At 38.2% G+C, this 21,626-nt stretch overlaps 1 protein-coding gene across 9 annotated transcripts in view; it reads right to left on the bottom strand.

Annotated features, from left to right (window-relative positions):
• The window catches only part of LOC138851041 (FH1/FH2 domain-containing protein 3-like), a 57,884-nt gene that overhangs the window by 8,276 nt on the left and 27,982 nt on the right, over positions 1 to 21,626 (bottom strand). For 6 of the 9 annotated variants that reach the window (XM_070091752.1, XM_070091751.1, XM_070091750.1 and 3 more), the window contains 2 exons: positions 18,248 to 18,433; positions 10,435 to 10,577 (listed from right to left, as the gene is read on the bottom strand). In XM_070091752.1, coding sequence (XP_069947853.1) covers positions 10,435 to 10,577; positions 18,248 to 18,433 — 329 coding nt within the window. Of the gene's footprint in view, positions 1 to 9,097; positions 9,167 to 10,434; positions 10,578 to 17,101; positions 18,434 to 21,626 lie in introns of those variants that run through there. The other 3 variants (XM_070091748.1, XM_070091749.1, XR_011392843.1) reach the window with 3 other exon arrangements.

Genomic DNA, 21,626 nt, shown 5'->3' with positions numbered 1-21,626 from the left:
GAAAAGCACACACAACTTTGTGTTTGTGGAACAGAATGAAGAACTGATCAATGATCTACTTAGTACACCTTATGGGGGTATTAAGCTGCTCTGCCCTCCAACAGACACTCACCACTATAAAAAATGGGTCAGTATCATAATCTTTGGATACCCTCTCTACATGGACTCATCCCATCTGACTCTAATGAGCATATCATCAAGCCTAAAAGACTTAAAGGAAAATCCCAAATTATTGCCAGTTGGGTAGGCCCTGTGCCCCTCCCTCGAAATATCTGGGTGCGTGGCCTATGTTTCCTAAACATCGAAGTGTACCTACCCCCTCGACACAGGTGTTACAAATGCCAGCACTATGGCCATGTTGCAGTAGACTGTGAAATACTACATTCTTGGTGTGGTAAGTGTGCTGGGAAACATTCTACTAGAGAATGCACAGTAGGCCTTGACAGCCAAAAATTTAAGTGTATTAACTGTAAAGAAGTTGGGGTTACAGTTTCCCACAAGGACTGCAGTCAGAACCCAAACAACCTTCGACGTAAACCTGATAACAGTCCTTTAATGGTAACTGAGGATGAGGCCAGTCTACCATAGCCAGAGCTGAGACTGAACCTCTGCAAAGTGCGGAAGAACCCAACCTCACTGCAAAGGATTCTGGTGATACCAGAATGCCATCACACACACTAGTTGTGGAGGAGCTAGCCATCCCTGCTAGCACATGTGGAACTACTGATCTGCCACTACTGATACCTACGCCTACACCTGAATATGGGGATGAGCTTGTCATTTTTACCAACACACACAACTACAACAGTCAGACGGACACCACACAGGTAACCCCCCTGGAAGCTGGAGATGAGTCAGATGCCCAGGACCTACCTGCAATGAATAATGATGAGGCAGACTTGCCACAGGCACCATCAGAGAACACTAATGTAACCATGGCACCTGTTAAGGTGATAGGTGTTAAAGAAAGCACTAACTCAGAAGTGCCATCCTCCGAAGAGGCATTGGATTCGCCTGACCTTCCTCATATTATAACAAATTTGCAGAAAAAAATTGAGCATCTTGAACAGATCCTGACAAGTTTAATAAATATATGTAATCAGGATGATGCTCTTGAGTATGGTGATGATGTCAAAAGTGCAGCAATCTCCGTTCAGTTTCAAGCAATTTGTAAGAAAGAAGCCCATGACTCTTGGCTTCAAGACTTGCCTTTTAACTCGCTGCCAAGATGCCAAAAAATGCTTAAAAATAAAGGCTCTGAAGATAAAGACGTACAAACTATGCTATTTGCTCTTAAGTGTCTGCACACTGTAGCCAGAGCATAATAGTTTTACCATCTTATGAGCAAGAGATTGTAATAACTCACTACAATGGATACATTACAAATCTTTTCATGGAACATTGCTTCCATCAGGAAGCGGTTGCCTGACTTACATCATATTAGTGCAACCAAGAATATTGATGTCATCTGTTTGCAGGAATGTAGACTGAAAGATGGAGCACCTCCACCAAAGTTGCCTGGATATGCAGCTTATAACCTAAGGTCAACCAACTGTTGTGTGATGTATGTCAGAAAGAACTTGCCACATTTACTCCTTTCCTTGCAGAGTCGAGTTAACATGCAGTATCATGGTGTCAAAGTATATGCAGGCGATTTTTCCATAAACATTTTTAATCTCTATGCCCCAGCGAACCAGCTTCGACCTGATGCTTTACCAGATCGCATCAATAGTGAACCTACCCTCATTCTTGGAGATTTTAATGCCAGACATAAGAATATTGGTGGGTCTATAACAAACACCAATGGAACTAAACTAGTGAAATTGCTAAATGAGCATGATAATGTTCGAATTGTGGGCACTACTGAGCCTACTCACATATATGGTGGCATACTAGATCTGTGCCTTGGATTTAATACATCATATACGATGCATGACTCTGTCATAGTTGATGATCTTCTATCTGATCACTTCCCAAGACTAACAACTGTCAATCTTGATCACATCTCCAGCAATCAAGAAGCTAAATTCAGGAGGAACCTTATTCTCAACCAAGAACACAGAGATAACTTTATTAACCACTTGGATCAATGGTATAAGAATTACCAGCCCAATGGCACACAAAAATTTAATGATGATTTAGTTACCACTATTGAGACTGTCCTCACAGATCAAGTGGGCATGAAAAGGAAACATAGACCCTCCACTATAAATAACAATAAAAACCAATATAAATACTATAATAATCCAGAGTTACACAATCTAACACATGCAAACCAATATAAATACTATAATGATCCAGAGTTACACAATCTAACACATGCAGCTAGGAGGATTGGTAAAGCATACTGTGAATGTAGAACCCCAGACCTGCTCAGAACGTTCCAAGCTGCACTAACAAATGCAAGGAATAGAAAGCAAGAACTTAGGCAACAGGAATGGGAACAATTTGTTAGTGGATTAAATAGGTCCACCCCTTTAAGTTTGGCTTGGAAAGGTATAAATAAAATAACCAGGAAAAAGACTGGCAATGTTGCTCATCCCTTTCCTCTTGAAAAAGCAAATGACCTCATAAATGACTGGTCCAAAACATCCAGGCATGAAAACCTTCCATCTCATATTAGAAAAAATTTAGAGAGTACTTCTGAAGAAATGTTGAAACTGATTAATTTTATGAGCCAAAATATTGATGAGAGTGATTGCCTCTTCACCGAGTATGAATTAGATAATGCATTAACTAAAGGTCGATCAACTGCTCCTGGAGAGGATGGTATAACCTATGATATTCTCAGAACTCTAAGGCACGTGCCTGATAACCCTTTGTTGGCACTGTATAATCTCAGTTACATTGAGGGCGTTCTTCCTACTTCCTGGACCAATAGTCTCATTGTGCCTATCCCTAAGCCCCAACAGCCTGATACATTTAGACCGATCTCCTTAACTAGTTGTCTTTGTAAAACCTTTGAAAGAATGATACTTAACAGACTGTACTACAGAATCAGACACCAACTTTCCCCCTACCTCTATGGGTTCATGAAAGGTAAAAGTGTGCAGAACTGTATTTCCACCTTTCTCACTGCACACACCTCTACTAGTTTTACCACTTTTCTTGATCTAAAATCTGCATTTGATATTGCGAACAGAACCGTTATACTACATGAACTAGCCAAAATGAATATTGGTGGTAGCTTACTCTGCTGGATAATAGGATACCTGTCAAATAGAGTATCCTCTGTCCTTTATCAAGGCTTTAGAAGTGAGTCTAAAGAAATGTCTTTAGGTACACTGCAGGGAGGAGTTCTTAGTCCCATGCTATTTAATATTCTGATTAATGCTCTCCTAAATGCTCTACCTGCCTCACCTAAACATATAGCTATAAGCTATGCTGATGACATCATGATACATACAACAGGGCATAAGAAGATGAGACCATTCTTAATGAAGTTCAAGCAATTTGTAATCGACTAGGCCTCATAATATCTTCCTCTAAAACAAAGATATTAACAAGCAAACGACATCCCCCACCCATCTATTTGCAGGGTGAAAACATTAGCTACGTTAAAACTTACAGATATCTTGGTGTAGATGTACCCTTTAACAAATCCACTATACCACAACTAAATAAGAAATGCAAAGATAGGCTAAATGCTCTCAAAGCTGTTGCTGGCTACAACCCCAACTATGGTGCTAATGTGAGAATCGTGAGAATGATGTACATAGCCTATGTTAGGTCCTTAATTGATTATGCTGCTCCCATGTTGATATTAGCTAGGGAAAGTTCTCTCCGACCCTTGGAGTTAATGCAAAATGAAGCTCTCAGAATTATTCTTGGGTGTCCCAGATCTACAAAGGTTCTTAATATGAGGAAGGAGCTTGGTATTTCTAGTATCAGTGATAGGATTGTTGAGATTAACACTGTACTCGGTATTAGAATGTTGAGAAATGAACCAGACTCTGTCACAATGAATCTTACCAAGTGTCTAGAGGTAAATACACACAGATCTAAATGGATTGTGAAAACGTGCAATTGCATTAAGTTTTATAACCTGCATGAACTGTATCACTGTAGGCAACAAGAGCATTTCACCCCTCCAGGTACCTTGAAGCTCATTGCTAGTAATCCCTTCCTTAAATCACTTGTTAAAGCAACTGCTCAAGAAGAAATTTCTCGCCTAGCTGGTAGTAATAAGTTATCACAAGTTATATACACTGATGGATCTAAACAGGAGTCTTCTGGCAGGGCTGCATCTGCTCTTGTTGCCACCTCCCTAGTTAAGAACGATAATAAATTTGTTGAGTTAGGCATAAGAATTAACAACTGGGCGTCTACACTGCAAACTGAATTGTTTGCAATCCTAATGGCGCTAAAGCTAACCTATGACACCGAGCTTGACTCTATCATCATTACTGATTCTATGTCATTATTGAAGGCTTTTGACTCGTATAATAACTCCAATAACATGCTCATTGGAGAAGCCAGGTATAGATACTTAAAAATCAGGGACAAAGGAATTAATGTACAGCTGCTATGGATCCCATCACACATTGGATTACTCCTTCATGATAAAGTTGATATGTTAGCCAAGACGAGTACCCAGAAGGAGAATGTAGAATATAACTTTGGTATAACTGTGTCTAGCATTAGGTATAATATTAGGAGAGAAATAATAAAAATGATTGTTACAGGAATGCAATTAGAAGCCTGAGTAGATCTATAACCCACTATAATAACATGAACTTAGATAAGTATGTTTATGGAGCAACGTGGAATGTGAACAGACTGACTGATATTGTAGTGGCCAGGCTTAGGCTTGGTTACAAGTACTTCTGGCAGTTTGGGAGACACACAGATGATGATCAAACTAAATGTAAATTATGTGATCAGGCATATGGTCACTCTCTTGAACACTATGTGCTTAATTGTCCACTTATTGAGGAACACATAGATAGACAGTATAATAACCTATGTGACATGTCAAAATATCTTATTAACCCTTTGAGGGTCGACAGGCCCTCTCCGAAACTCGTTCTCTGGGTCGGCCAAATTTCAAAAAAAAAAAAAAAAAAAAAATTTCTTATGAAAAAATAGTTTTTTTTTTCTAAACATTATAGGATAAACAAAAAAAATTTACCATCAATACTTACGGAGATATGGATGCATGAAGTTTGCAGAAAATGAGCCGCGTATGGCAACAGCGGCGACTGCCGCTCACCTGGTAAACTTTAGTTTACTTGTATTTGAAGGTTTGTTGTTTTTTTCACTATTTTATTTTTTCACATAACTTATGTGGCCTATGAGACCAAAGTAAGGTGCAATGTACATATATACACTTGTTGTATACAACACAATAAGCACACAAACATAATTATCAATATATTGTTTACAAAACTTGTTTACAAAAACAAACAATACAAAACACTGTTTATTATTATTGTTCTATAATATATATACCAATATACAGTCACTGAACATATTCCTATTAGTTCTGCAGCTTGTGGAACTCTGAAACATGGTGTCATACACAATGGTGTTTTATCTTTCTCCCTCATTCTATCTCTTTCAATCTGTCTCTCTCTTTCTATCTGTCTGTCTATCTCTGTCTCACAGGTACACACAAATACAAGTATACATAGTATAAATTACCTAGGATAACCCAAGAAATCCAGACAAAGTGCTATACTCTGCTTGAAGATGTGAGTAAAAGTGATGACACAGTCTTGTGGCTCTCTGAGACAGAGAGCTAGACGGATAGACAGATAGACAGGGAGCTTGACAGACAGACAAATAGACAGACAGAAATGTTAGTGTACCAGTACCAGTGTACTAGTGTTCCACCCTCCTCCTCCTCTTCTTCCTCTTCCTCCTCTTCCCCCTACTCTTCCTCCTCTTCCCCCTACTCTTCCTCATACTCTTTCTCTTCCTCCTCTTCTTCCTCTTCCTCCTACTCTTCCTCCTCCTCCTCTTCTTCCTCTTCCTCCTCTTCCCCCTAATCTTCCTCCTACTATTCCTCTTCCTCTTATTCCTCTTCCTCCTACTCTTCCTCTTCCTCCTCCTCCTCTTCTTCCTCTTCCCCCTACTCTTCCTCCTTCTCCTCCTCCTCCTCCATAGTGTAAATTACCAGGAGTCGGCAGCTGTCAAAATGACATATTGTCTCATTACTCACTCCCCCTCCCGCCTGTCAAAACAATGGGGTCGGATGCTGCTTCCCTTCCTCCATTCTATTTAATTATCTTTCTCCCTCATTCTATCTGTCTGTTTATCTCTGTCTCACAGGTACACATAAATACAAGTATACATAGTATAAATTACCTAGGATAACCCAAGAAACCCAGACAAAGTGCTATACTCTGCTTGAAGATGTGAGTAAAAGTGATGACGCAGTCTTGTGGCTCTCTGAGACAGAGAGCTAGACGGATAGACAGGGAGCTTGACAGACAGGCAAATAGACAGACAGAAATGTTAGTATACCAGCAAAAACAAAGGGAGGGCGATGTTCATCTCATCTTTTGGTATGGGCTACACCCTCATTTACCCTCATCAAACGTCAGCACTTATCAGATGTTATCTCCCCTTATCTTGTTACTGTCATGGGTGAACATTTATTATTACATATTATTATTATTATTATTATTACCTATTATTATTATTATGTATTATTATTATGTATTATTATTATGTATTATTATTATTATGTATTATTGTTATCATTACGTATTCTTCTTCTTCCTCCTCCTCCTCCTCTTCTTCCTCCTCCTCCTCCTCCTCTTCTTCTTCCTCCTCCTCCTCCTCCTCCTCTGCCTCCTCCTCCTCTTGCCTCCTCCTCCTCTTGCCTCCTCCTCCTCTGCCTCCTCCTCCTCCTCCTCCATTCTTGGAACAAGTTTGAAGAGCTTGTAGTTCATAATCACTATCACTATCATCACCAATGCTCACATCTGAGTCTGGGATTTTGGAAAATAGGAGTTTCCTCTTTGATTCTGGTACAACTGAACGTGAACAAGACAGCCCAGCACCAGAGGTGGAAGGCTGTGGGTTGTCTGGGTTTTCCTCACTATTACCCATATTATGGTCATTAGTTTCGGTCAAAACCTCACCAGAACCTTGAAACTCATCTTCACTGTCACTTCCATCTGTATTAGAACTGTCACTGGGGAACAAAAGTGTCCCAATTCGCCGAGGAGTGAGGAACTTCTTACCGCAGGGCACGGTGGAAATTGTGTACTATGATGGCATTCCCACAATGCACCACTGGGTCCCAGATTTTTTTCCTACTGCGCACACCCACCACACAGACCCATTCTCTCACATCTAGGCTTATCAGCCTTTTCCTGCGAGATTTGAGGCCGCTAGAATTTATGCGTACTAGTACGTCAAAAACCCCTACGCGTAAGACGTACCAGTACGACCAAAACCCTCAAAGGGTTAATGAAAATAAGATACCAGATATACTAAGCAAATTTCCTAAATTTGCTTGTAACAGATAAGTGAACTATAGATATGTAAATATAAATCCATATGTATTCATGTTAACCCCTTGGGGCCTAGTTCCTGGGCCTTTTGTGTATCCATATGCTCTTGTGCTACCATCCACAGGATGGATATGGGGTGCACAATAAACTAGCCACTTCGGTGGCAAAATCTAATCTTTATATTTACAGTCTCCACCAGCACTGTTTAGGCCACTTCATTATAGACTGACACTTAGTACAGACGCAGAGTGAGTTCTTATTATGGAGTTGAGCTTTATCAAGTTTTATTTAACCAAGGTTTGTTATGAACCAGGTCTCTTTCTGCCATACCTATAGGCATTACCTACAAAGTGGAAAGACATTTATGTACAGTCCAGGACACTTGTAAACCACACTGGTAATCATTAAGTGTCCTGTAGCTCAATTGGTAGTGCATTCAGCTCACACACTGAGGTCTGGGGGTCGATCCCTGGTACAGGTGGAAACATCAGGACATGTTTCCTAAGACACCTGTTGTCCATGTTCACCTAGTAGTAAAATAGGTACCTAGGTGTTAGTCAACTGGTGTGGGTCACATCCTGGGACATAAGTGACTTAATATGCCCAAAATGCTCTGCATAACAAGGGGCTTTCTATATACATAGTAGTATGTCAGTGATGTTAGTTATGGTCTGTACACCTTGTACATTGTAGATGAATGGTTCAGAGAACCGACATGTTGATAAATTAGACACATGTGCAACTCTTGGGTATCTTTATTGAGGAAGTTGCAGTGTCTGACAGGAATGTAGATGAATGGTTCAGAGAACCGACATATTGATAAATTAGACACATGTGCAAGAGTTGCACATGTGTCTAATTTATCAACATGTCAATAATTTATCAACATGTTGATAAATTAGACACATGTGCAAGAGTTGCACATGTGTCTAATTTATCAACATGTCGGTTCTCTGAACCATTCATCTACAATCCTGTCAGACACTGCAACTTCTTTCCTCAATAAAGATACCCAAGAGTTGCACATGTGTCTAATTTATCACCTTGTACATGTACTTGTAGTAATAAAGATTATTATTATCATTATTATTCATTTAACAGCTGTCTATGTGTAGTCCATACACCCTGTCAACTAATTACATGAATACCACCTGGTGGTTAACACTTACACTCACTCACCCATTTGACCATAAACAGAAATATCAATCTCAATCTCAAAATAATGAATCTTAACTAGTCTTAAGTTGGCCTGTGATACTCCAATACTGAAACTATGTATAGTGCCAAAACAAAAGAATTCACATTGCTAAACTCACAAACTAGTATTTAGTCACTTAGCCATAATACCAACTTACCTCATAATTTTATAATATTTTAAACTTAAGATTTAATTTAAGTCTGCTCGAAATGCCTAGCCATGCTAGGTGTTCTAGTGGTACATTCTGTAATTATTATTTTACTACTTGTAAACAATACAATAACCAAATTCTGTAAACTCAGCATTGTAATCCTTATAGAGAATAAACTTTGAATTTGTAGACACACTGGTAATCAGTCATTCAACAGTTGTCTTGTAAATATACAGACACCACAGTCTAAATGAATTTCTGAACTGCAACATCCCCACTTACTGTTCCAGTAAATATTCCAACCTGGGTCTTAATCCACTACTGTCCCACTCATTGGTTCACTGGAGCACACTGCAAGGAAACACAAACTGCATAATAAAACCTCAGTTTATGTAATGTTTCACTAGCACAAATATTATGACAATGGACAAGATATTACAAGGATCCCAAATGAAATAAGTAATTTTGACTTTTCTGGGTTATCCTGGGTGAGTTGCACACCTATTACTTGGTATGATAATTGTACTTATGTGTACTTGTACCTAAATAAACTTACCTTCTCAGTGTTGTGGAAGAAAGTCATAATATTTACAGAGTATGGAAGAAGTGAATGTTTTCAGATACTTGGGAGTTGACGTGTCAGCGGATGGATTTATGAAGGATGAGGTTAATCATAGAACTGATGAGGGAAAAAAGGTGAGTGGTGCGTTGAGGTATATGTGGAGTCAAAAAACGTTATCTATGGAGGCAAAGAAAGGAATGTATGAAAGTATAGTAGTACCAACACTCTTATATGGATGTGAAGCTTGGGTGGTAAATGCAGCAGCGAGGAGACGGTTGAAGGCAGTGGAGATGTCCTGTCTAAGGGCAATGTGTGGTGTAAATATTATGCAGAAAATTCCGAGTGTGGAAATTAGGAAAAGGTGTGGAGTTAATAAAAGTATTAGTCAGAGGGCAGAAGAGGGGTTGTTGAGGTGGTTTGGTCATTTAGAGAGAATGGATCAAAGTAGAATGACATGGAAAGCATATAAATCTATAGGGGAAGGAAGGCGGGGTAGGGGTCGTCCTCGAAAGGGTTGGAGAGAGGGGGTAAAGGAGGTTTTGTGGGCGAGGGGCTTGGACTTCCAGCAAGCGTGTGTGAGCGTGTTAGATAGGAGTGAATGGAGACAAATGGTACTTGGGACCTGATGATCTGTTGGAGTGTGAGCAGTATATGCTTATAAACTGTTGTATTCTGAGCACCTCTGCAAAAACAGTGATAATGTGTGAGTGTGGTGAAAGTGTTGAATGATGATGAAAGTATTTTCTTTTTGGGGATTTTCTTTCTTTTTTGGGTCACCCTACTAGATCATTCAGCAGTCTTCTCCAAAACAAGGTACCATACATACACTCATTCATATTAACACTCATACCTGTCAATAATAAAGTATATGCACAATAAAACTCCCAACTCTCAAAAATAAAAAACGTTTACACTAGCAAGTTCATAATAACAATTACTGTAAATACACCATAAATACACCACACAAGTACCTTCTAGTAATTATAAAAATCACATCTTAGGCAAACTGATCTCAGTGCAGTGGAACAATGTAAATTAGCATTAATAGCCATCTTACTTAAGCTTAATCTGCGTAGGACCATCATGTTTTGCAATGGCTTTTAGATGACCCCATGATTCCTTACAGCCAACCTCTATCTTGGCAATGTTATGAGACAGCTCCTCGAAGTCCACCTTCGAGACACGGGTGATTGAGTCAATCTACAGGAAAAAATGTAAGCGGTTAATTTGCACTTGATGTCTAAGACAGTGGTTCAGTGGTTCCCAACCTTCTTTGCATCGTGCCCCACCTTGACACTTCAAAAAATCTCATGTCCTCCCCCTGATATAAAAATAAATTTCAATGTTGAATCAGACACTTCTTTATCCAAAACTCTATTTGTACCTCAGCTATAGCTAGTAAGACTCATTTAACGTGAAACATTTCAGAATTGGGAAAATTGGTTCCTTGACTGAACCATGTAGTGATGGCTGGCAGCCATGCATTATGCTCATATAAGGAAGCGTGGACAACACCAAGACTTGCAAGATCAATCTGAGTAAGTGGGTAAACTGTGACAGAACATTATTGACTATTCACACAGCAGTGAAATGTAAACTCATGGCCAGACCGTGTAATCTCGTGCTTAGTCAACAAGGAGAACTGAAGCAAATATACATTGTTTTAAGTGCCAATAAAAGGCAACTAAAATGTCAGGAGCAAGAGGCTAGTGATCCTTTCTCCTGTATACTATATTGCTAAATGTAAAAAGAAGAAAAACTTTTGTTTTTCTTTTTGGGTCACCCTGCCTCAGTGGGATGCAGCTGGTTTGTTGAAAGAAGAATACTACTACCACTACTACTACTCCTACTACTACTACTAATAATAATAATAATAACAACAACTGCTCTGGAGTAGCTTAAATGCTAGCTACCAAACTTGTACAAAATACGTATGGCAGTTATACAGGCAAAGTGATGTCTCAGCGTCAAGTATCTCAGACTTCGTCCTACAGACACTCAGCTTTCACTGTCTCCAAGAATATATATTTGTACAAATTTGCACTTTATTGTGCATCCCATAGTACAAGATGTCAGCAAAAAGGAAGATCTTGACTTCACCTGAAGGAAGTGGTAAGAACCAAAGGAAGACTCTTGATCTTGAGGTGAAAATGAAGGTTATAAATGAGTATGAAGCTGGTAAGAAAGTACAAGTGATAGCCGATGACTTGAAGGTGGCACATTCTACCATTTCCACTATCTTGAAGGATAAAGATAGAGTGAAAGAGGCAGTGAAAGCATCGACAGGATTTCAAGCCATAATAACTAGGCAGCAGAAAGGCCTCATTCAAGAACTGGAGAAATTACTGGTGATGTGGTTTGACTATTGGATACAAAAAAGAATACCGATGAGCCTTTCAATTATTCATGCCAAGGCACACAGTATCTTTGAGACCTTGAAGGCAGGTGAAGGTGAGGAATCAACAGAAACATTTACGGCAAGTCATGGATGAACAAAAAGTTTGATTAAATAACGTAGAAGCATGAAAAAGCTACCCAAATTAATAAAAACTGACATATATGGAGAGGCACTGGAGGATGTGTGGGGCTGGGGCTATACAAGAGAGAGGAGAAGGCACCAGCAGTCTCATTAATTCATGCTTCACCATGATGTATGGACGTGTAAGCTCACAGCACTATAAAATATTGTTTAATTATACCATTACAGTGGACCCCCGGTTTACGATATTATTTCATTCCAGAGGTATGTTCAGTTTCCAGTACTGACCGAATTTGTTCCCATAAGGAATATTGTGAATTAGATTAGTCCATTTCAGACCCCCAAACATACACGTACAAACGCACTTACATAAATACACTTACATAATTGGTCGCATTGGGAGCTGATCGTAAACCGGGGGTCCACTGTACTATCAATAAAGGTTATCTACCTATCACATCCATTCCAGGCTAATATTAGGTATAACACAAATAATGTAGAAGCATGATAAAGATGCCCAAATTAATGAAAACTGATATTATATAGAGAGGTATTGAAGAGTGGAGGTGGAGAGGGATAAAAAAAAAAAAGTGACCGTGACCATAACAGAAAATATTACGCGCCTGAAGAGTAACTAAAGAAAAATCACTCTTACCCTATGCAAAGACTGAAAAAAGTGTAATTTTCTCAAAACAAAAAATTTCCCAAGTAATCAGCTATGTACGCATTTCCTGGAATATCTTGGAAGTAAGTCACTGACCTACTTCATGTTGTATTACCATTAATAATAAACAGATTGAAAAGAATTTTCCAACAAACACAAAATCAAATGTTTTACTTTTTGGGTGGTGACACTTTTCAAGTCTCGGTAAGGGGTCATTCCTCGATTAGCAATGAAATCGTTTACTGACAGGGTCTTAGGCCCCTATCTCCGTTGTTAAGTGAGGAGAGGCTGTATTCACCTTGCACCCTATACAGTAGAGCCCCGCTTTATGGTGTTCTGCTAATACGGTCATTTCAAATTATGACCTAAACTCTCTATACGGCTCCCCCACCTGACTTTTTAATACGGTCACCACACCGCCACCCTGTTTGTTTACATTCTCCATGAGCTCCATAAGCACCACATCTCTCCATTGTGTCTGGAAACTCCAAAATTTCAAGCATTTTTAAAAGTTATTTCATATTTTATATATACTCTGATAATTATACTTATGTATACCTGTACCTAAATAAACTTACACACTGTGCTGGCGTGCAGGTACACATTAAAATCAGTAAGAGTGTCTTATGTCTCGAGATGCCATGTTAGTAATGATAATAATACTCAATAATAATCATTGAGTCTCATTAAATGTCATATATTACGTTAATATACACATTTTCATTAATCCATGTATGATATTTTTTCAAAATTATATAATAAACATGATACATAAAATATAAAGATGATAAATACACTTAGAGCACACTACACATACATGTACAAGCATATATATACATACCCCTCTGAGTTTTCTTCTATTTTCTTTCTAGTTCTTTTTCTTGTTTATTTCCTATTATCTCCATGGGGAAGTGGAACAGAATTCTTCCTCCGTAAGCCATGCGTGTTGTAAGAGGCGACTAAAATGCCGGGAGCAAGGGGCTAGTAACCCCTTCTCCCGTATAAATTACTAAATTTAAAAAGAGAAACTTTCGTTTTTCTTTTTGGGCCACCCTGCCTCGGTGGGATATGGCCGGTTTGTTGAAAGAAGAAATACACTACACAGTAGAATAAATAAACATAAATATGGGATGTGGGAGCCAGATGACTTATACAAGTGACGCCATATTAGTTATAATAATAATAATAATAATAATAATGACCGAGTCTCATTAAATGTCATATATTACGTTAATATACACATTTTTATTAATCCAGCCATGATATTTTTTACAATATTATATAATAAACAGATACATAACATGGCCCGGTGGCCCGGTGGCCTGGTGGCTAAAGCTCCCGCTTCACACACGGAGGGCCCGGGTTCGATTCCCGGCGGGTGGAAACATTTCGACACGTTTCCTTACACCTGTTGTCCTGTTCACCTAGCAGCAAATAGGTACCTGGGTATTAGTCGACTGGTGTGGGTCGCATCCTGGGGGACAAGATTAAGGACCCCAATGGAAATAAGTTAGACAGTCCTCGATGACGCACTGACTTTCTTGGGTTATCCTGGGTGGCTAACCCTCCGGGGTTAAAAATCCGAACGAAATCTTATCTTATCTTATCTTAAAGATGATACACCCCAGAGTAGAATAAATAAACATAAATATGAGATGTAACTTCTCCTCACCAACTTAACCCTTTCAGGGCCGACAGGCCCTCTCAGAGAATTGCTCTCAGGGTCGCCCAAATTTCAAAAAAAAAAAAAAAAAAAAAAAAAAAAAAAAAAAAAAAAAAAAAAAAAAAAAATCTTATGAAAAGATAGAGAATCTTTTCCCGATCATAATGATACCAAAAGTATGAAATTTGATGGAAAACTTACGGAATTAAGCTCTCACGAAGTTAGTGGTCTCGACGATGTGTATGCATCGGCGATTTTGCCCATTTTGAGCCGTATTTTCGGCCAATTCCAGTGTACTTGTCGACAAAAATCATAGCTATTTCGCTAGAACTCCATTTTTTTCTATCGAATGAGTACAAGAAACTACCCATTTACAGATTTCAACTATCCAATACAGTGGTCAGAATTTAGCAATTTTGCGAATTTCACACAAATTTCAAAAGATGCCAATTTCTGAATAGGGTCCAGAATAAACAAAAAAGCCATTCCTGGCACTAAAATAACATTTCCTCTGTTCATTAATCGCGTCCCCATGCCCCTCTTACATTCTTCTGCTTTCCAAAAGAATGTAGATTTACTGTTATGCAGACTACTGCATAGGTGTAGAAATGGTATAAATATTATCTGTGCACTTGTGAAAGAATATTAGACTCACCAGTTGACGTGTATTGGACACATAGCATGATTTGTTTACTTTTGAACTTTGGTAAAAATCGAACATTTCTGCTACTTTGAGAGCAATTTCAAGGTAGGTTTCTTTGTAAAACCAGTCAAAATCATCTCAATTTCTGTTACATGTCTTCAATTCTATAAAATGAGACCAGGAAAACTAGAATACAACAATAAATACCATACGAAAATATAGTGCAAAGTCGCTGTTTTAATCAAAAAACACGGTCAAAGTTTTTTTTTTCTCATTACGCACTGTGTGCTGCAGGATTTTTTTTATACCATGCACACTGACCACATAGACCCATTCTTTCATATGTAGGCCTACCAGCTTTCTCTCACTAGATTTGAGGGCGCTAGAATTTAGGCGTTCTAGTACATCAAAAACCCTGGTGCGTAAGCCGTACTAGTACGGCTGAAACCCTGAAAGGGTTAAATGTTATGGAATATTATGTGTGGATGGGGTGGCCTGCTATGGTAGCCCGGCTGGTTACCATACACACCACACTTGATTTCTTACAATAAATACTACTTGTCTCACCCTAGATTAAGACTACAAATATTTTAAGGTAAGTAATGAGTGTACTATATGTGTATTTTGCTTTTTTATTGTTTTTTAATACCTAGTTCTACTGCTAACCCCAATGGAAATAAGTCACACTGTCTGACTTTTTTGGGTTATCCTAGGTACTTTACACATGCTGCTATGTATGATAATCTATGTAACTGCATTTGTGTATATCTGAATAAACTTACTTACTAACTTAATATATGTTAGTGTAAACTTGTTATCTAGTATTTGCATGCATTTATAAGTGGAAAAAAGAGGTGTTCCACTTTACGGCGGTAGCCTGGAACCTAACCCGCCATATAAGTGGGGCCCTACTGTATTAAGACTAAAAATATTTTAAGGTAGGTAATGAGTGTACACTATATGCATTTTATCACTCTGGGGCTCTTTAAAACTTTGACTGTTTTGGTCATATATATACGCCTTATGAGCCAGTGTTTCAGACGTATATATACTCAATAATTCTAGCGGCTTCAAATCAAGCAGGAGAAAGCTGGTAGGCCCACATGTGAGAGAATGGGTCTGTGTGGTCAGTGTGCACCACATAAAAATTATCCTGCAGCATGCAGTGCATAATGAAAAAAAAAAACCTGACCGTTTTTTTTTGGATTAAAACGCCGACTTTGAGGTGTATTTTCGTATAGTATTTATCATTGTATTCTTGTTTTCATGGTCTCACATGATAAAATGGAAAACGTATTACAGAAATAGAGATGATTTTGATTAGTTTCATGATGAAAACGACCTTGAAATTGAGCTCAAAATAGCGGAAATGTTCGATTTTTACCAATGTTCAGGAGTAAGCAAATCACACCACACGTCCAATACACGTCAACTGGGGAGTCTAATATTCTTTCACTAGTGCATTGATATTATTTATACCATTTTTACAATAATGCAGTAGTCTGCATAACAGTAAATTTTGTATTTTTTGTATGAATAAAAAATCAAAATAGAAAGCAATAGTAATAATATAAGAGTGGCCTAGAGACATGACTAATGAACAGAGGATATGTTATTTTAGTGCCAAGAATGTCTACATTGTTTATTCTGGACCCTATTTTGAAACTGGCATATTTTTTAATTTGCATGAAATTGGCCAAATTGCCAATTTCTGACCACTTTACTGGGTAGTTCAAATCTGTAAATGGGCGGTTTCTTGTACTCCATTGATAGAAAAAATGGAGTTCTAAAGAAACAGCTATGAGTTTGGTCAATTGGAACAATGGAATTGGCCAAAAACAGGGCTCAAAGTCAGCGAAATCGCCGATGAGTATATGTCGCCGAAACCGATAACTTCGCGGGAGCTTAATTCCCTGAGTTTTTGACCAAATTTCGTACTTTTGGTGTCATTACCATCGGGAAAAAATTCTCTATCATTTCATAAGAAAAAATATTTTTTTTTTTTAAATTTTGTGACATAGAATGACAGTTTCAGAAAGGGGCCTGTGACAGTCAAAGGGTCAAATGTTGAAGTATATTATGTGTGGGTGGGGTGGGGTGGCCTGGCTGGCTATCATACCTACCACACCTAACTTCTTACAATAAACACTACTCACTTCTCACCCTACATTAAGACTACAAACATTTTGAGGTAAGTAATGAGTGTACTGTATTGTTTTTTAATGCCTTGTTCTACTGCTAACTTAATATATGTTAGTGTAAACTTATCTGACATTTATAATTTGAAACAAATGGCATTCTGCTTTCCTGCGATGTCCACTTTCCGGCAGTAGCCTGGAACCTAACCTGCCATATAAGTGGGGCACTACTATACAGGTTTCCGTTTTATACTCACTTGGCAGGATGGTAGTACCTCCCTGGGTGGCTGCTGTCTACCAACCTACTACTTAAAATAAAGTAATTTATATGCAATAAAACATTGTTAGGCACAAAAGAAAGCCACTAATACAATTCAGGCAAACAGAATTTCTTATAATTTCTCATATTAACAATAGATTTTACTACATGTAAACCACACAATAACCAAACTCTGTAAACTCAGCATTGTAATCCTTATAGAGAATAAACTTTGAATTTGAATTTGAAACTATGTATTGTGCCAAAACAAAAGCATTCACATTGCTAAACTCATAAACTAGTATTTAGTCACTTAGCCATAATACCAACTTACCTCATAATTTGTAATATTTTAAAATTAAGAATTAATCTAAGTCTGCCAGAAATGCCTAGCCATGCTAGGTGTTCTAGTGGTCCCCTCTGTAATTAGTATTTTACTACATGTAAACCACACAATAACCAAATTCTGTAAATTCAGCATTGTAATCCTTATAGAGAATAAACTTTGAATTTGAATTTGAATTTGAAAATTTGACTGAAGATTGACTGTATTTTACCACTCTTCACCTGTCTAGACTTAAGTAGTCTATAAGTATTAAGTTAAGTCTGCCCAAAATGCCTAGGCATGATAGTGGTTTTCTTAGCTCCATTCATACTATATGTAAACACACATTGTAACCTTAACAAAAAAATAAATATTTTATTTTATTTTATTTCTATGGTGTGAAGAAGCATTTCCATGCAATATTATTATTATTATATTCATGGGAAGTGCTAAACACACACGGTTCATTCAATGGAACATGGCAGAGGTGAACAAGATTTCAGAACAGAAGAGTTGGAGGTGTTACGGGGAGGACATGAACAGAATGGGAAGGGAAATAAGGGGAAATGCAGTTAAAAAATTCTGCAATAAAGATGGAAGTCTCAGAGAGCAACACAAGCAGAGCAGCCATGTCAGTCACCAGCTAAATGTCAAAGCAAATCTGATAAAAGGGACAAAAATTACCCTGTTTGTTATTACCTTCTCCATGTTCTCATAGTCTAGCTTAAAGATCCAGAGTTGTAATCTGGCGGGAAGTTCAGATATGGACAACAGCATCATAAGAAACTGTTCTGCCGACCCCAGAGGAAGGTATGGGTTGTAAATGGTGGCTTCGTGAATCTTGTGCTTCTCTTCTGGTGTTGGTAACATTGTAGTCAATAATTTCTGCAAGATAAGAAAATAAGTTATTCAGTGCAAAACACTACGTCATTTTTAGGTTCTGGGTATACCTAGAGAGGGTTTTGGGGGTTTTGGGCCTTCATGGTCTGGTCTATGACCAGGCTTCATGGTGGATCAGGGCCTGATCAAGCAGGCTGTAACTGCTGGCAGCATATAGACTGATATAGGAACCACAGCCTGGCTGGTCATGTACTGACTTTACGTACCTGTCCAGTGCCTTCTTCAAGACAGCCAGGGGTCTCTTACCAATAGAAATAAAATAGGCCTAATTATTATTAATAAAGTCTAGAATAAATCATTAAATTATTACGAGGACTTACAAGCTGACATCTGAATAGTGTACAGGTGTACAAGCATACAAGTGTACAAGTGTACAAGTGTACAGGTGTACAAGTGCACAGGTGTACTAGTGTACATGAGCAAAAGTGCAGTAGGGTCTCGCCTTACGGTGTTCCGCTAATTCGGCAATTTCAAATTACGACCAAAACTTGCTATACAGCGAGTGGTCTTTCAAATATGGTGCGCCCCACCTGGTTTGTTTACATTCTCCGTGAGCTCATCTCTCTATTATGTCTGGAAACTTTCGAAACTTTCAAGTGTTTAAAAGTTATTGAATATTTTATATGTACTCTGATAATTATACTTATGTGTACCTGTACCTAAATATGCTTACACACTGTGCTGGCATGCAGGCACACATTAAAATCACTGATAGTCTCTCTACTCTTAACATAATACATAATGCCTTGGGTGCAATAAATGTCTTATATTACATTAATATAGACATTTCCAATAATCCATCTATGATATTCTTTTCAAAATTATATAATAAACAAGCTATGTAACATATAAACACAGTAGAATAAATTAACATAAATATGAGATGTGGAAGCCAGGCGACTTGCTGGACTTGTGGTAGCCAGGCAACTTGTAGTCCAACATCACAAAAAAATGTATCACTATAATATTACTGGGTGTAACTAGAAAATTATTCCTTTCGTATGCCTTCACTCAGAGTGTCATTTCTTCTAAAAATGGTGTTACAGGAGAATGGGAGTGTTTCTCCTTATTTATTCTACTGTATCAATGTGGAGACAATTTGTACACAATGTAAAGTGATGAAAACCAGACGTGTTCACCTGGTTTGTTTACATTACGTATGGGTGGGGTGGGGAGCTCTGCCTTGGCTGGCTACCACCTGACTTCCTACAAATAAAACTCACCTTTCACCCTACATTAAAACTACAAATATTTTAAGTTAATTAATGAATGTGCTGTATGTGTATTTGATCGCTCTGGGGCGCTTCAATTAAATGTCGTAGTATATTATGTGTGGGTGGGGTTGGCTGACCTGGCTGGCTACCAAACTTCCCAAACCTGACTTCCTACAAATAAATCTCACCTCTTGCCCTACATTAACCCTTTCAGGGTTTCCGATGTACTAGTATGGCTTATGCACCAGGGTTATTGATGTACTGGAACACCTAAATTCTAGCGCCTTCAAATCTAGTGAGAGAAAGCTAGTAGGCCTACATATGAAAGAATGGGTCTATGTGGTCAGTGTGCACAGTATAAAAAAAATCCTACAGCACACAGTGCATAATGAGCAAAAACAAAACTCCGACCGTGTTTTTGGTTTAAAACAGCGACTTTACAGTGTATTTTCGTATGGTATTTATGGTTGTATTCTAGTTTTCCTGGTGTCATTTTATATTATGGAAGACATATTACAGAAATTTAAATGATTTTGATTGGTTTCATAATGAAAAGTACCTTGAAATTGAGCTCAAAGTAGCAGAAATGTTTGATTTTTACCAAATTTTCAAAGTAAACAAATCATGCCAAGCATCCAATACACGTCAACTGGTGAGTCTAATATTCTTTCTTTCACAAGTGCACTGATATTATTTATACCATTTCTATACCACTTCTACACTAATGCAGTAATCTGCATAACAGTAAATCTGTAGACAGCCTGTACTGTCAGAGCACACAGCCTAGCCGTCTGCTCTGACTAGTTCATATTTCGCGGCATTCAGTGCTGCCCTCTGTAGGCCTACCTAGGTCGGTGGGAAGTACAGCCCACCCTCTCTCACTCCGAGGCCGACCGACTTGACACACACAAGTGCTCCCCCTCCACGGACTGGCTTGCGGTCACTCCCTCACACTGCCCGTTGTGTACTCACTCCTACCCAATTAAAGCCAAACTAGTCCACGGCCGTATCATTGCTACCTACGCTACCTTCATCGGCACTAAACCGCTGTTCAGCAGTAAGAACAGCAATAACAAATCTTCTATTTTTTGTGAGAATAAAAATTCAAAGTGGAAAGCAAGAGAGATGTAAGTGGGGCCTGGGGACATGACTAGTGAACAGAGAAAGTGTTATTTTAGTGCCAGGAATGTCTGTCTTGTTTATTCTGGACCTTATTTGGAAATTGGCATCTTCTGAAATTTGTGTGAAGTAAAGTAAAAGGACACAAGTGCAACTAATGTGACATTTTTATTGTGGCAACGTTTTGCTCTCCAGGAGCTTTGTCAAGCCATTACAAACAGTACATGGACACAGAGGGTATATATAGGCTCAGAGTGAGGTGCAATACTAATGGTGGTGGTGGTGGTGGTGGTAGTAGTAGTAGTAGTAGTAGTAGTAGTAGTAGTAGTAGTAGTAGTAGTAGTAGTAGTAGTAGTAGTAGTAGTAGTATTAGTAGTAGTAGTAGTAGTATTAGTAGTAGTAGTAGTAGTAGTAGTATTAGTAGTAGTAGTAGTAGTAGTAGTAGTAGTAGTATTAGTAGTAGTAGTAGTAGTATTAGTAGTAGTAGTATTAGTAGTAGTAGTATTAGTAGTAGTAGTAGTAGTATTAGTAGTAGTAGTAGTAGTAGTATTAGTAGTAGTAGTAGTAGTAGTAGTAGTAGTAGTAGTAGTAGTAGTAGTAGTAGTAGTAGTAGTAGTAGTATTAGTATTAGTAGTAGTAGTATTAGTAGTAGTAGTAGTAGTATTAGTAGTAGTAGTAGTAGTATTAGTAGTAGTAGTATTAGTATTAGTAGTAGTAGTATTAGTAGTAGTAGTATTAGTAGTAGTAGTATTAGTAGTAGTAGTAGTAGTATTAGTAGTAGTAGTATTAGTATTAGTAGTAGTAGTAGTATTAGTAGTAGTAGTAGTAGTAGTAGTAGTAGTAGT

The sequence above is a fragment of the Cherax quadricarinatus genome, chromosome 37 (genome assembly GCF_038502225.1).
Source record: "Cherax quadricarinatus isolate ZL_2023a chromosome 37, ASM3850222v1, whole genome shotgun sequence".
Taxonomy (NCBI): domain Eukaryota; kingdom Metazoa; phylum Arthropoda; class Malacostraca; order Decapoda; family Parastacidae; genus Cherax; species Cherax quadricarinatus.
This window is presented reverse-complemented; position numbering and strand designations above follow the sequence as displayed.